The sequence below is a fragment of the Melanotaenia boesemani genome, chromosome 16, assembly GCF_017639745.1.
Source record: "Melanotaenia boesemani isolate fMelBoe1 chromosome 16, fMelBoe1.pri, whole genome shotgun sequence".
Classification (NCBI taxonomy): Eukaryota; Metazoa; Chordata; class Actinopteri; order Atheriniformes; family Melanotaeniidae; genus Melanotaenia; species Melanotaenia boesemani.
In genome coordinates this window covers 13,067,296-13,083,279 of record NC_055697.1, presented here as the reverse complement: position 1 = coordinate 13,083,279, position 15,984 = coordinate 13,067,296, and the positions used below count along the sequence as shown (strand labels likewise).

The window sequence follows — 15,984 nt, the reverse complement described above, 5'->3', positions numbered from 1 at the left end:
TTTTTTCTCCTTTTCTTTTTGCTCTTTTTAATTTTTTTAAGACGTGGATCAACAAGTTGCCTTCTGTGCGTAATTTCTATCTGAGCGGAGTTCAAGCATAATCCGAGACACACGTGATCAGCAAATCATTTCAGCTGCAAATATTTTTCATCTGTCAAGAGAAGAAAAAGCTCCATACCGTCCTGGAGAATCAACTTGTCCGAATACAGCAGGAATCGAGAGCTGACCGGCTTAATACCTAGTTGCAGCGTCTGCAGATGCACGGTTGGTCACCACATGGTAACTTTGCGCGCACCGCACGCTGAAAAAGGCACATAATAGAGACGGGATCTGAATGAATGGGGCAGAAATCTATTCGCATTTCTCTCCTCGCCTCCCCAAGACTGTTGAATGTGTTTTATATCCCGCCGGTTGAAGGCGTCTCACATTATCAACAGATATCGATTCAGCGGTGGACACATCAATCACTCGAACAGGAAGCAGCAAATGTCGAAGAAACGGAAAAGTCCTGACGACCAGGGCTTGGAAGAATATCCGCCTGCAAGAAGCAGCGAACAAGGTAGGAGTCATGATCAGAGAGGAGAGCCTGAAAGTTGAACTGCTGCCAGAACGCATTGATTGTTTGATAAATTCCTTTATATTCTGATATGTGTACAGAGCGTTTCTGTGTAGTTTTATAATAATGTCCAGGGTTAAAGAGTGGTCATAGGCTACTCTCAGCATGTACAGTTCCATACGGTAATAACTGTACAATAAATAGCCACGCTTTCAAGCAAAAATAAAATAATTTGTAAACACTTTATAAAGGAGACATATTTGCGTAACTGCTAATGAATGACCAGATGCTTTCTTTACAACTACTTTAATAAATAAATCCAGGATTGCACTGTTTATTATGATTTACTGTAGCTATTGGCCTATGTAAATCATTAGTTAATGATTAGTTCATTATTCATACATCAGTTATAATCTACTCAAAAAGAGGATCAGAATGTGGTAAATAATAATAATAATAATAATAATAATAATAATAATAATAATAATAACAATGATAATAATAATAATAATAATAATAATAATAATAATAGAATTATGATGAAAATGCAGCTGAGGATCAACAGTTACTGTAATGTGTTACCAGTATTTCTATTTCTAGAAAACAATTGGTTTTTGCTAAGGATTAGTTTTTATAATCTCCTAGTTCCCACTGAGTCACATTTGTGTGACACTGAGTTTGATTGCAGGACATATTCAAACTTCCAGCTAAAGAATGAAGCTCATATCCAGAACTTATCCTGATCAGTAACATCACAGTCATCTTTCTGGCAAAGAAATATCTGTTGATTAACAATTGGATTAAACACTCGAAAAGGGTCAGCAATATATAATTAGCTACATATTGCACGATGTCAGAGAATATGGTAATGGCTATTTCAGTTTAGTTATTCTGTTTTTTTTTTGTTTGTTTGTTTTTTTAATTAACAAGTTTGTCCCACTGAGATGCAAAATTTCTTTTTCAAGAGAAAGTTGGTCTGAATAGCAGGCATAGAAACTGAGACCTTAAAGAACATATAATATTCATATAATAAAAAAAAAATACAATCAGCATGCATTAAATACTGAAAGAAAATCAGAAAAAAATGAGGAAGCTGTTTCATCAAATCTACAATCTCATATAATTGTAACAACTGAGTTCCACTTTTTTCCACCAAGTCTAATTCATAAAAAAAAAGAATAAAACAAATAAAACAAATAAATAAAATGCAAGAGGACATATTTAGAGGAGGAGAGGAAAAGAAAGAGAGCAAGGACATCAGACTGACTTTTACTTGCTGTAGAGAGCTCAGAGTAGAGGAAGATCCAAGATGGATGCCGAATTAATTGTTGTTAGTGGTAACGTAGCTTAGAAAATCCAACAAAGTTCTGAAATGCGTCTTTAAAGCAGCACTACTTTTTAACTTTGGCAGATTTCACACTTTGGCGCCCCCTAATGAAGGCTATTTCAGCATCCGTCTTGCATCCTGTCTCCTCTCTGAGCTCTCTCCAGCGAGTAAATTTCAGTCAAATGTTGAAATGTCGCGATTATAGATGTTCCTGGTATGTTTATTGTCTAAGAGATAGTCAAAGATTTTGCGAGTATCACTATTATTATGCATTAACATCACAACACTATAAATGTGTAAAATCAAATAAACACTCCTCATAGAGTTTTATTTATTTCCATCTTTTGATGAACATAAAAAGTAATATAGCAAAAAAAAGTTACCAAGAAGTCCCACTCTAAACTAAATCACTGCTCTGTATAAAATGAATGGATTTCTCTCAGAGAAAACAGATGGAAAAGGCTACAGGACCTCTACCTGGACTTTGCAGATTTCTTTCTGTAAACTACATTATGAAAATAGTTTTATACATTTTGTTGGACTGGAGTAGAGAATTTAAAAACACAAAGACATAATAATAAAGACATATTCTGTTTTGTTTTCATCTATATAATGTAGTGGTTCTCAAACTGGGGGTCCCAAGATAATTTCAGGGGGATCGCCAGATCACAGTAAAAGATATTAAATTAGATTATTTTAATAAATTTAAAACAATTAAGGACAAATTACCTTTATCTTTCCCAGCAGCCATCTTGGTAAAAGCATAGAATGCAGAAGTTACAGGGCATCCGGGAAGTTTTCACAGTGCTTCACTTTTTCCCACATTTTATGTTACAGCCTTATTCCAAAATAAAAGAGATTAATTTTATTCCCCAAAAGGCCACACACAATACCCCTTAATGACTGTTAAGGTGTGTTTCTATTGCACAGCTTTCTTCCTCCTTTTGATAAAATGAGGATGAGAAGTAAAGCATTTGGATGGGTTTCACTATAGCCTGCCGTAGGCATATTTATTAAACAGTTTTTAATGAAGTACACAACATGTACGTTGGCTCTGTCCATCCGGCATCTCAGTTGCTGCTAGTACACAAGTACACACACTAGAATGCAGAGCACAACCTGGTGACATCATCAACAGGCAATGGATACAAACAAACAATACAATGACTTTGACAATATAACATTTAACACCTAACACCACTCGTTCTTAGCTCTTCAGATTGCTCAAGAACACAGCAAAATAAAGTTCCTTCTTTACTTGAACATCTTGTCAACAAAGGGCTTTCACATTTTTAAGTGCCAAACATGTCTCAAGCAAATCTTTTCAGTTTTGACTTAGTAGCTGGCTTTGTCATTACATCAGCTACTATTTGTTCAGTAGGACAATATTCCAGATTTATTCTGCCACTTTTTACAATATGCATGCACATCTGCCAGTTTACTGGCTTTCTAGCGAGACCAGTGGTACTACTGTTGTCCTCAAGCACTTTTGTTTGAGCATACTGGTATCTGTCTATACCTCTGAGCAACTGTTCCAAATAAATGCTTGCATGGTTAAAGCTAAAGCCATGAGCTTCACAAGGTGAAAACGCTACTGTCGTCTATGAGATGAAAGAGCTTCCATCACTAAAACTGACATAATATACTCATGTGCTACGTCTGTCTTTAACATGTGATGCCCAATCACCATCACTATGCTCTCAGACCTAATCTTTCTGTGTCATTTCATTTAAAGTGTAACCCTTGTTGTGCTGTACCTTTAAGGTATCTTAAGTTCCAGTGTTGCTCTGTTAGCTAAGAAAAATGCTGAGATAGTTTGCTGACCACAAAACCTATATCTGGTCGAGTACAAGTGGATAAGTATATTAAACTCCCCACTGCCTCCCTGTACTTTCTTGTGTTTGTCATCATTTCAGCATTCTCTGCATATTCAAGTTTTAACTCACATGGAGTTACTCTTGTTTTGCACTCCTGCATTTCAAATCTTTCCAGTAGTTTGTTCACATATGTTCCCCGTGACATCTTTACTTCACTGTCTGTTTGCTCAAAATCTATTCCTAGGAAATGCTTTAACTTTCCCATGTCCTTCATTTTGAACCTTGCAGTTAGAATCCTTTTTACACTTTTCAGGACATTCTCTTAGTTTGCTGCCAAGATTAGATCATCAGCCCATATTATTAAAATTACCTTTTCATTCTTGTTCTCTTTAGAGTACACACAGTTATCAGCTGGGTTTTGCAAACCATTCTCAGTTAAACATGCGCGTAACATTGCATTCCAGTTTCTTCCCGATTGCTTTAATCCATAGAGAGATTTTGCACACCAGTTTTTCACCAGCCTTTCTTTTTCTCGTAACCTTTTGGCTGCTCCAGGTTTAATTCACAGTCAGTAGGTGCATGCAAGAAGGGTGTCTTAACTTCCATCTGATGCACAATTAGCATTTCCTGTGGTACTTTCTGAATAACCACATTCACACTTGGTGAGAATGTCTCTTCATATTCAATTTCTGGTCTCTGACTGTAACCTATTGCAACAAAATCTTGGTTTGTATTTTTCAGATACATCAATGTCTTTCTTAAGCGCATGAACCCATCTGCCCCCACTGTCTGTTTACCTGTTGGTAAACTGGTGAGTCTAAGGTCTCATTCACTACCAGTGACTGAATTTCCTCATCAATTGCGTTCTTCAGTCGCTTTGAGTCAGTGGATGTCATGGCTTCCTGATGGGTTTGAGGAATGTCACAAACTGCTCTTTAACAATAACCTATGCATGTTTGCATTTTGTCTACTGTATCATCAGTCTCAAAGTCTTGCAAATGAACCAGTCTCCTCCTGTTCCTTGGTGGGTTCTTGTATTTAGCTGGTTGTGTGAAACCAGTAAAGGTTTCAGAAACATCACTGACTTGGATTGCTTTCCACATTCTCATCCATAACATTTTATTCACTTTCAGTGGACGAGTTTAGTTCTTTGCCTGTGAAAAGCTCATATGGCACTTTCTTTGTGCGTCTGCTGTAACACCAGTTACTTATATAAGTAGACGGCTGCATTACATAGTTCCACAACTTATCTGGTAACTTGTTCTCTATCAGTAGGCATCTTCTCATTTCAGTTCGCCAACCTCTCTCTGCTGTGCCATTCTTGTGAGGTGAATAGGGTGCAGATGTCTCATGCATGATCCTGTTCTTTGTTAACAGCGTTTTGAAATCTGTACTTGTAAACTCTGTGCCGTCATCTGGACGAATACATCTAACTTTTCCATAAGGTGCAATATCAGCTAGGAATTTTTCGTTAGCTAGCACTGTGTCACTTTTGACTTTAGAAAATACATACAGTGCCTGAACAGTCATCAGTAAAGGACTGTGTCTATCTGTGTCCTTCCATGCTTGGTGTTGGCATAGGGCCTTTTAAATCAGTGTGGACTAGTTCTAAGAGTTTCTTGGCCTTTGCATCTGGCTCTGTTTCTGGTTTCTGTAAATTTTCCTTGTGTACAAATTTCACAGATTTAAACTGATCATCAGCACTCACTTCAACAATTGGTAAGGAGTACAAGTTTTCCTTTTTCACAATATCAAACCGAAGGTCTTAGGTAACCATGGTGCTGTCCCCTCTTTTGAAGGTGATTATTGCTCCTCCATTTGCTGATCTTGCCACTCATCTTGCATCTCATAGCTGTGCTCTGTGTTGATGTCCAGCATTGTCTAATAGATAGATTATTGCTGTGCCTCTTCCTTTTGCAATCCTGCTGCAATTGGTCCAATCTCCCAACTCCACTGAGTGGATCTTAGCCTAGAGCAAGTTGTTAAAGCTTTGAAATTTCCACAATGTCATTCACAATGTAAAACTTATCTCCTGTATCTACCATGATGCCTTTTATCTTTTGTGTTTACTTGAAATTAACTGGTCACGTGACCCCCTACATCACATTCGGGGACATGTAAATGCAAAAAAAGTGTTTCCATTATACTTTTGCAATATACTTCTATATTGACACGTTTGAAAAATCACCTCATGAGAATGCAAAAACTTTTTAGCAATATTTGAGACGTTTTTCTAAATTTAGAGGTTTCCATTACCCCTTTTTTTTTTTATTGCGATATTTAGGTTTTGCACAAATCTAGAGGTAATGGAAACGCACCTTCTGATCAAGTAAACACTTAAAAAATGAGGAAAAATCAGGCTTCATTGCACATCTTTATTGTTTTTTTTTATATTTATTTATCATTTCATAATTTCGCCAGACTGATGCCTTTGGCAAATTCCATGTGGGCTGCCATGTGCTTTTAACTAAGGAGTTGCTTCTGCCTGGCCACTCTATCATATAAGCTTCATTGCTGCAGACATGGTTGTCCTTCTGGAGGGTTCTCTCTCTATAGAGGAATGCTGGAGCACTGACAGTAACCGTCGGGTTCTTGGTCACCTTCTTGACTAAGACCCTTTTCCCCTGATCCCTGAGTTAGGGCAGCCGGACAGCTCTAAGAAGAATCCTGGTGATTCCGAACTTCTCCAATTTACAGATGATAGAGGTAGCTGTGCTCACTGGGACCTTCAAAGCAGCGGGACATTTTTCTGTACACTTCACCAGATTTATGCCTCGTGAATCCTGTCGCTGAGGTCTACAGACAATTCCTTTGACTTCATGCTCTGAAATGCACTGTCAACTGTGGGACCTTAAATAGACAGATGTGTGCCTTTCCAAATCAACTGAGTTTATCACAGGTGGACTTCACTGAATCTGTGGGAACATCTCAAGGATGATCAGTGGAACCAGGATGCACCTGAGCTCACTTTTGAGCTTAATGATAAAGGGTGTGGATACTGACGTACATGCGATTTCTTTAATTTTTTATTTTCAATAAATTTGCAAATATTTTAAAAAAGCTTTTTTACATTGTCATTATGGGATATTGTGTCTAGAATAGGGGAGGATGACATTGATTTCTTCAATGTTGGAATAAGTCTGTAAAATAAAATAATAATAATAATAATAATAATAATAATAATAATAAAAAATGTAGAAAAAAGTGAAGTGCCATGAATACTTTCTGGATGCACTGGAAGACTGAGAAACCTCACCAACGTTACCTACAAGTAAATCAGACTTCTTGTGCTAGTTTTCTGAGATTTTTCTCATTCAGTTACTTGATGCCTTTGGAACACTGGCCAAGATGCTAAACTTACATAGACCAGTGTCAAATGGCTCTACAGCAGACAGGTTTTAAACTAAGCTTTGCAACAGTGGGAACACAATACCCAGGTAAACATGTTAACTTACACAGACAGTGTGCACACCTGGCATTTTTTTACAGACATACACACCAATTGATTGTATCATCCCATATGGTAACTTTCTTTCTTTCTTTCTTTCTTTCTTTCTTTCTTTCTTTCTAACATATATAGATAAGAAACTGTAAGCTTGCTCTCTGTCCTGCTGTGTGGTGCTGATGTCAGTGGTCTAGTTAAAAGTAGTTAACTGGCCTAATTACACAGCATGTAGGATACAGGATACAGTGTTATACCATCTCTTTTGGTATCATAGTGGCACACTTGTCATGGTAGAGGACAAGTTTAACCTTGTAAAGGCTGGGTCCAAACCAGTAATCTCTGACTTGAATGTTAGAAATATAATTTCTCTGGAATCATAAAAGCCATTCTTAACAAATGTTAATCTGATCCTTCAGAACAGAATTCAAGCGTTCCTACTACACAAGTAGCAGCATTTAATTTCTCTCTATCAACAGTATGGCTGCTATTATGCTACAAAATGCATGACAGGAGACAGAAGTTGTAAATTAAATCCCAAGTAGAGCACCCCATTTAAGCAGAGAACCGTACCTGCTTGCAGGAATAGTTAAAAGGAAATGGCTTGTTTAAGACATAACTTGTGGTGTATATTTTGCATCTTTAAAATATAAGATGATACTGTCCTAAAGTTGCATTTACCGTGTTCAATTGTTTGAAATACTTAATTGTAATTGTTAATGATTACATTATTTAATCTCTGTTGTATGTCTATAAAATGATTTGTCTTAAAACTGACATAAAAAGATAATCTTTATTAATTTTATACAGATGGCATGGTTTGTTTTCTCTTTTTATAATTGCTAGGTATATCAGTTCTTAATAATTTTCAGTTTTGTCACTACTGGAACAGATGTTTTTTACTTGGAATTGTTTCTTTGAAGCTATAAATGAGCTTTTTGGCAAACAAACAAAAAAAAGTTCATAAAGACATAACTTGCAGATGTAATTGCAAAAGGAATGTCAAAGTACTGACTTTTAAATAAAATTAATTTAATTTAAATTAAATGAAAATACAATTGAATTAAATTAAATTAAATGGAAAAAATAAATGAAAAATACTTTATTTAGCTCATTGGGCAATTACTTCTTAAAAAAAAAAAAACTTGATATATGATATGATACTTCCTCTGTCCTCATTCACTGACTGAGGATCTCTGAAAATGAAAATATACTCCCGCCTGCATACCCACCCACCAGCAGCTGACAACTATGTCTCTGCTAAGTTTACCATTATGCGTATGCTTATATTATTATTTGAGAATTTAATTAGCTCCATAGAATGGGCTAATTTAGAGCTGCTTGCTAGCCCAACACTCCCAAAAGTGGACCAGCTCCCAGTATTATAATAGCAGAAGCAAGACCAAGCTCACTGAGGATTCTGCTAGCTTTGAGAGTGTTTGGAATAGCTGAGTAAAGTTTTTACTAGGCCACAAGAGGGCAGAAACTTGAACTGCTTGCTTTGGTAGTGCTGGGCTAGCAGAGCAAAGTCTCAGCTAGGCTACAAGCCAACCAGAAGCTCAGTGTGGGACCGCTAGCTTTCATAAACCTGAAAACAGATCAAATTCCTGGAGCTAGCAGCTTTAGTAGCATGACTCACCAAGTGCTTCTCTTTTGGCCTTGTGCCTTTTGTAGTTCCTGGGGTTAGCATGTTTTTCTGACTCTTTCTAGCCAGATGCTCCAAGAACTAGTACCAAATGCTACAGCTACCTGTTCTCCACCTATTTTGTACTAACTTCTCTTTACAGTCATGTGTTTCCCAGAGTGCATGCAAATTTAGTTGCATAGCACCACAAGTAGTCAGGCCTGGTTAGCGCTGGTTCCTCCGAAAAGTTTACGTAGAACGTATAAATTATCTGACTTTGCTGTTCTTTGCTTTTCAGATTCGAATGAAAAATAATCAGTATACTACTGCACTACTACTATGGCTAAAAATCCCAGGTCTCTGACAGCACAGTCCTCGGTTTTTGTCCTTAGTTATCAACTCCAGCACCTCAAGCAGACCCTTTAGCCCCTTAAAACAAAACAGACTTGCATATGTGTGTGTGTCCATGTAAAAAAAAAAACTAACATTAACATTCCCCCATCTTAAATTTTATGAATTGCCAAAATATAAGACTTCAAACACTACTGAATCCACGTTTTTGCATTTTCATGCAGTATTTTTTGAGATTGTGAGCACAATAAATAAAATCACATTTACCTCCATTTCACGAGGATATATCCTTGTGATTTAAATAAACAAACCCTCTGTTGCATGGATACAAACCCGAGGACATAGTAAAGGACTTCCTATAAACACAATGTTTTCTCATGACTGCATATTTGCAGTGAAGATGCGACCTGTTTGCAGTCCAGAGTTTGGCTCTGTATCTTTTTGAGCCCATGCCTGAATAAGAGTTTCCCTTGGCTTATATGGAATAGAGCCGGGAGCTTCCTTCTCCAACTGTGCATGGCATCTGTGACTACTTAGGGGGTACACACCCACTGAACCCATCCCACTCAAGATCTACAATCCTGAATACATTAATGCATGTTTAGTACGCTTAAGTACACTAATGCAATATGCTGTTAAAGCAATTTCAGAATTTAAACCACTTGTGAATATTGTGTTACAGATTTGATCATACATCTAATTGCTTAAAATAAGCCTAAAGCAAAATTAAGTTTTGTTCAAAGTAAATGCCTTATGTTCCAAATGAAGGCAGTGCTGGATATTCTGCATTTGTGCATCTAAAACAGAACCCGAACACCACCAGAAAATGCTCCATTTATCTGAATGCTCAAGCTTGTATTTTCTCATGGAGATCATTTTTGTTTGCGCAGATATCCATGGTGATGCCAGGACGGTAGAAGTGAGGGTATTGAGATTCATATCAGGATCACAAAGACTTTTTTGTCTTGCCTCTCAGTGTACAGCCTGGACCTGTCAATTACAGAGCTACTCCTGGATGCCCACTTCAGCCCCCTCACCCACCAACCACCACCACAGCTGGTTAACAGCCCTCAGCTGTGCAAATGACCTCCTCCTCTAGTTGCAGTTTGATACTAGTCAAACACTAGGAATAAACCTTGATGTGTGAATTTACCCCCCAATGTTATTGACCAAACAACAATGTAAAAATAAAGTCAAGCTGTAACAAAAGTTGTTCAAACATTGTGCATGAAAACCTTTCTGTTTACTTATTTGGTATGCTAAAAGGTTTGTCACACAGAACCAAATGTGACTGGTCAATAATTGGATAAAACATCTATAACCTTAACAAGTAAACTTCTACAAACACAGTTGGGGAATATGAGCTGCTATCACCACCGTCATCACATCAAGAACATGCCAAAATACTTTGATGGCAAATATACTTTATATGAGTCTATATGAGTCTATGAGTTGCATATAATGTAGTAAGTAAAAGTCAATAGTCACTTAACTTTTACCTTTGTTTTTGGTGTCCACCACCTTTAGCTGAAAACTCTATTTTTATAATAATTAACTAATTTTATTGGCTGATTTTAGTATTTAGTATTTTACTTTAAAAAAAAAAAAAGAAAAGGTGTTATTGGGAATAAACTATGATTAAAAAAACAAGCTTTGTGCAGTTTAATAAAATCAGCTGAAAACCACAAATAGTCATTCTAGCCATTGGGAAGTCGCAAAGTCTTATTTTTTTTATCTGTGCATGTATGTGTATCATTTTAATTAATATGCTCATTAGTTTATAATAGTTTTGTGTAAATCAGACCAAATAAAACGCAAAGTTCATGTTTAGAAGTTTACTTTTTTAGCCATTAAACCAGCATATTTTTTTTTTAAATGAATCGTATTCATTTAATTTAATTTCATGATAATTTGTCCAATTTTTGTATTGTTTTGCACTGCTGCATCACAGCTATTAGAGCAAACTCTTTTCATCCTATACATCCTCTCAACTGTAACAATGATGGCTTCATTGATATTATGTCCTAAGCATCATTACAAAATGTCTTTTAGTCACAGGAACATTAAAGCCCAGTTCCTGTGAGACATTAGGAGTACAGAAAGGCTAGGCACATTTTAAATGTTGAATTCAGGTTTCCCATCATGTCTATTGGTCTGCACGCACAGGTTAAACAGAGGTTTCTGTACAACATCATTCACCAGTACAACCCCCAGCAGTGCTCCATGTGTGTCACTTTAACCTGGCTTTCTGCCCATTTTGCTAATAGTGTGTGGAAGTGCAGCACAGGCCAGCAGCCAAAGGCTTCTATGTTTGAGGGCTGATTCTACAGCTTGTAGCAAGCGCTGCCTGGACAATAAGGCCTCACAGTGGTCTTAATGTGTATTGCAGATCACAAAAGCTCATTCTAAGATGTACACATGATAAGAATCAAAGTCTATCATTTTATAACATATGTAAACTTTTTGTTAGCGAAATATATTTGTTTTCACTTCCAACTTTTAATCTCCATTTAGTTTGATAACAGTCTGATGTTGCTTCCACCTTTGTATCCCCAAAGAAGGAGACACTAGGTGGGGCTAAAGTATAAAGATGAAATGCAGGAGGCGCTGTCTGATAAATTAGGTACAGACCAGACAATCATTTTCTCATGATCATAGTATTTCTGTTATCATTGTTTTATTTTCAGTCTTGGAATTAGTTGCTGAAAATTACAGAATTACAGATTTATGTGACCCAATTTTTAAAGGAGCTTTCAGTATATATATTATAATTAGCAAAAGAAAAGAAAAAAAAAACATCAACTGAGTGAAATAATCTCTGTCACATTACACAGAGTTTAATATAAGTTAAATATAAGCTTAAACTCATTACAGTTTTAGTAAGAGCAGTGAAGGATATGTTACAGTTCATTAAATTACTATTGATAATCAGTTTTATATTAAAGTATGAGTAAAAGAGTGCTTGTGTGTGTTAGCGAGTCTGTGTGTGTAAGTAACTTCATGAATGGACTGTGTCTGTATGTTATCAGTAAACATGCAGACCTGAGGTCTGGCTGTTTGACCATCTTGACCTGTGCTGATGTCTGCTGAGCTGAGAGATCGACAGACCTGAATGTCAGCACCCATATTTCTCACCTATGATTCATAGTGACTTCGTTTGGTTTCTGATGAGGGCTGCAGGCAGCCTGCCACCACTCATCCACCCAGCCAATTCCCAAATGTTTTTTCTTCTTTTCTTTTATTAAGTAATTTATTTCCTTTTTCTTTGTTGTTGTTTTAGATATAATTTGATAATGACTCATACATGTATTCTTGCTTTGTGCATTAGTTAGCTTTTTGCCACACAGCTTTCAATACCGCTGAAAAGAAGAGAAGAAAATTAAATGCAGTTAATTGTAATTTTTTTTTTATGTGGAAAAACAATGCTTTTGCTTTATAAGAAAATACAGTAAAACCTGATGGGTTAAGTATGTATTACAAAATTAATCAATTTTATGCTTTCTGCTTGTTTAAAAAACAACAACAACAACAAAAAAAACTAATCATTCTTTGTCTTTAAATCGCATAAATGATTTTGTTATATTAAGCAGTAGCACAAAATTAATAACAATCAAACACGGGAAAAAATAAAAAACATAAATAATAGTGTGTTTGGAATTTTATAATGGCGTTGAACTGCATTGTTGTTTTCAACATCATTCTCGCACATTCAGATACTGTATTTGCACTTCTTCTACACTGTCACAAGGATATACACTGACAGGCTGAGTATAAGTAATGATGCCATAGTGTGTATGTTTGTAACAAGCTCTGCTTTTGGCCAGAACATTGTTAGCATGTCAGCATGTGTTAGTGTTCAACAAAACAGAGTGGTAGTATTGTATAGCACTAATAGAGGGTGGCTGCCTCTTGTAAAGCCAGCACTAACTCATCATTGTGTGAGTTCGTGTGTGAGTGTGTGTGTGTGTGTATGTGAAGTAGAGACCAGAGTGATGGTTTGATGGGGAGCCGATGAGGTCACGGCTCATGTCTGTTGTTTACGTCATCACCTATAGGATGTGACTCCTGCCAGCAGAGCTGCAGCTGCTGCTCTGGCTGTTGTTAGGCTACAGCACAAAACGAACAAATGTGAAACATGTTTAAGGCCAGATATTAATGAAAATCCTCAGCAGATCTTTGGTGGAAAACAGCCTCATCTATCTGCGAGTCATGAGCACATCTGAAGAAGCTCATTTGACCTCCTGTGCTTCCTGCTGTTTTACAAGATTGCACACTGGAGTGTTTTACACGGCTGTGTGACGTCAGCAAAGCCAGCGAATGCTGTTTGTTTTGAGTTTGTTTCTTTTGTTTTTTTTTTGTTTTTTTCTCCGACTCCCCCACAGATCTCTGACCACATGCTCCTCATCATAATCATCCTCTAGAAATACAGATGTGGATATCTAGGTCACAAGTGTTGCCAACCGAAATACAGACTGCTAATCTAAGTAACCAGGATCTGCATGTGTGAGAGGTGTTTTAGTTAAGTATGTGTGACATTTAAATAATACTCTTGTGTGTTTTGGTTAGGTTTGTTTTAATATATATTGGCATGTTTTTGTAAAAATAAATAGATTATTTTTTCACAATTATAATTGATTAATGGAAGCAAGCTTAAGCACATTTTAGGGACAATCCTTAGAAAGTCAATGTAATCCTCTGGTTAAATAACAATATAATAGAAGTCTGGCTCCTTTGCTGTATTAGCATATTAGCATCCTTTAGCAGCCTTTTGTGTCTACAGTTGCTATCAGCCTTTATGCTGCATTTACTTGAAGGAATAAGCGTGATGTAATTGTGAGGAAAATGGTTGCTTTATGAATTAAAGCAAAAAATAAATAATGAATAAATTTATCCCAATTTCTTTCAGGTGTTACTCTAAGAAAAGAACATTCAAAGTAAAGTGGCTCACTAAGGCTTATTTTAAAGGTTATAAAATTCATCTGCTTGTGAGCTAATTTTGGTGTCAGTGAATGGTACAGGATATGTGTGTAATGCACATAAATTACATTTTTCTGTGTATGTGTGTGTGACAGACGTTCAAGCAGGGATAATTTGCGCCAGCTTTGTGATGTAGAGGACATGAGGTCCAAGCGGGTGCTGTTGAGTGGCAGTAACAGCATCTCCTGCTTGAGCCTGCCCCACCTCTGACTTCATTGGCTCTGACTATGACGCAAATAGAGCCTCCACACCCACCCCTCCCACCCCAGCCACCACCACCCCTGCATACTTCTTTCATCACGTTTTTTTTTTCACCCATTTAATTTTTTTTCTTTTTGATTCATGTGCCTTCTGCGGTTCTCTCCACTGCAGCACTCCACACAGCTCCACACCACAAATCTGCACCACCATCAGTACCACACTGCCTGTTTTAAAACGCATTTTCTCTCACACATTGATGGAATCCTTATTAACATTTATTTTATTTATTTCTAACTCAATATTAATTCTCTTTGCCTTCGACATAAATTGTGCAGTGTGAGGTCTGAGTCACAGAGAGCTACTAAGAGCATTGGACATGTTACAGAGTGACATTAAATTTGTGGCCCACAAAGAGATAGTTTCCACTATTAGCCAATGTCTACATCTAATCTGCTAAAACACACAATAATATTCATCAAGGATCATGGTGTTACATTTCTGAGTAACTGCAAGGCACAATTATATAGTTAAGAAGCTTTAAATTGATTAAACATTGTAGAAATGTACTGTATATTTTATAAAGACATTTTGTCGCTTTGATAAAAAAAAATAAATAAATAGGGCAAATGAAAACAAAGAAAGGAAAATAATCTTGTTCAATTTCTATGATTCATTGGGAAATAAAAATGAAATAAATCAAGAGTCACAGTCCTTTGTTTTATCCTAGAGCATCCTGCCGTCAGTTTGCAGTGATACACAAAAATAACCACCAATTTCCAGGGGTGCCTGACCTTTGACCTCTATGCAGATATCTACGCAGTTATATGAGCCTTTCCCAGCAGGAATTACATAATATCATGTTCAAATGAAACTGGGACCAAATTAAATACTACACAGATCTAATTTCTCAATGCTGAACAGTGCAGGTACTACAGTGAAATAGTGACACGTTTAGAATTTCATCAGTTGTTAAATTATTACAAGAACAAGAAAAATAAAAATATGGCACTGTACAATAGTGTCGTCAAATTAGTCAATATCTGTCTGCTTCTCGTCACGTTTTTTTTTTTTTTTTTTTTTTAACTTTAACCACAGTGTAAGTACACAATTTTCAGGAAATAACAAATTAGCAATAAAGACCAAAACTGTTATTTTGTTCCAGGCTGTGAAGATGTTGATTTGTACTGAAAGTTGAGCATTTTAATTTGGGGTCTGTAAGAACTGACTTGGTTTAAGAGCCAGCCTCCAGTAGCTATTCAGAAAACAGTAGCTTCTGGAACTTCCCAATTGTTTCTCCCATGGTGGCTGCAACTCAGTGAGACTGAATTCCTTTATGTAGATAATTTCATATTCAAATACACACAGAAAGGGAGAAATCGAGGTCCCGAGCATGAACCTATGCAATTCATGACATCTTTGCAAATTGCTGTGAAGACAGTTTACTTTTTTCACAAATTTTTTTTTTCTATTGCTTCAAAAAAAGACCTCCCAGTTAAACACATTTCTTCATATTAACAGAGACTGTGTAGCACCATATTAGAGTGCGTACAGAGTTGTGGAATCAGAAGAATGATAACAGTGTTGGTGTATAAAGCTTATATTCTGCTATGCCAGCTCTTTGTTAAACATACACACTGATTCAGTTGTGTGTCTACCTCCGCTGTCAGCTTAGAAGTGTGCCAGCTTTAA

General features: G+C 36.6%; 1 protein-coding gene across 5 annotated transcripts in view; it reads left to right on the top strand.

The window, feature by feature from the left end:
* Positions 1-15,984, top strand: part of pde10a (phosphodiesterase 10A) — a 63,772-nt gene continuing 47,788 nt past the window's right edge. For 3 of the 5 annotated variants that reach the window (XR_006013177.1, XM_042009953.1, XM_042009951.1), the window contains exon 1: positions 1-559. Coding sequence is in view for 4 of the 5 variants with exons in the window: in XM_042009953.1 (XP_041865887.1) it covers positions 391-559 (169 nt within the window). In the remaining variant the exon portion in view is untranslated. The remainder of the gene's footprint in view (positions 560-15,984) is intronic. The other 2 variants (XM_042009954.1, XM_042009952.1) reach the window with 2 other exon arrangements.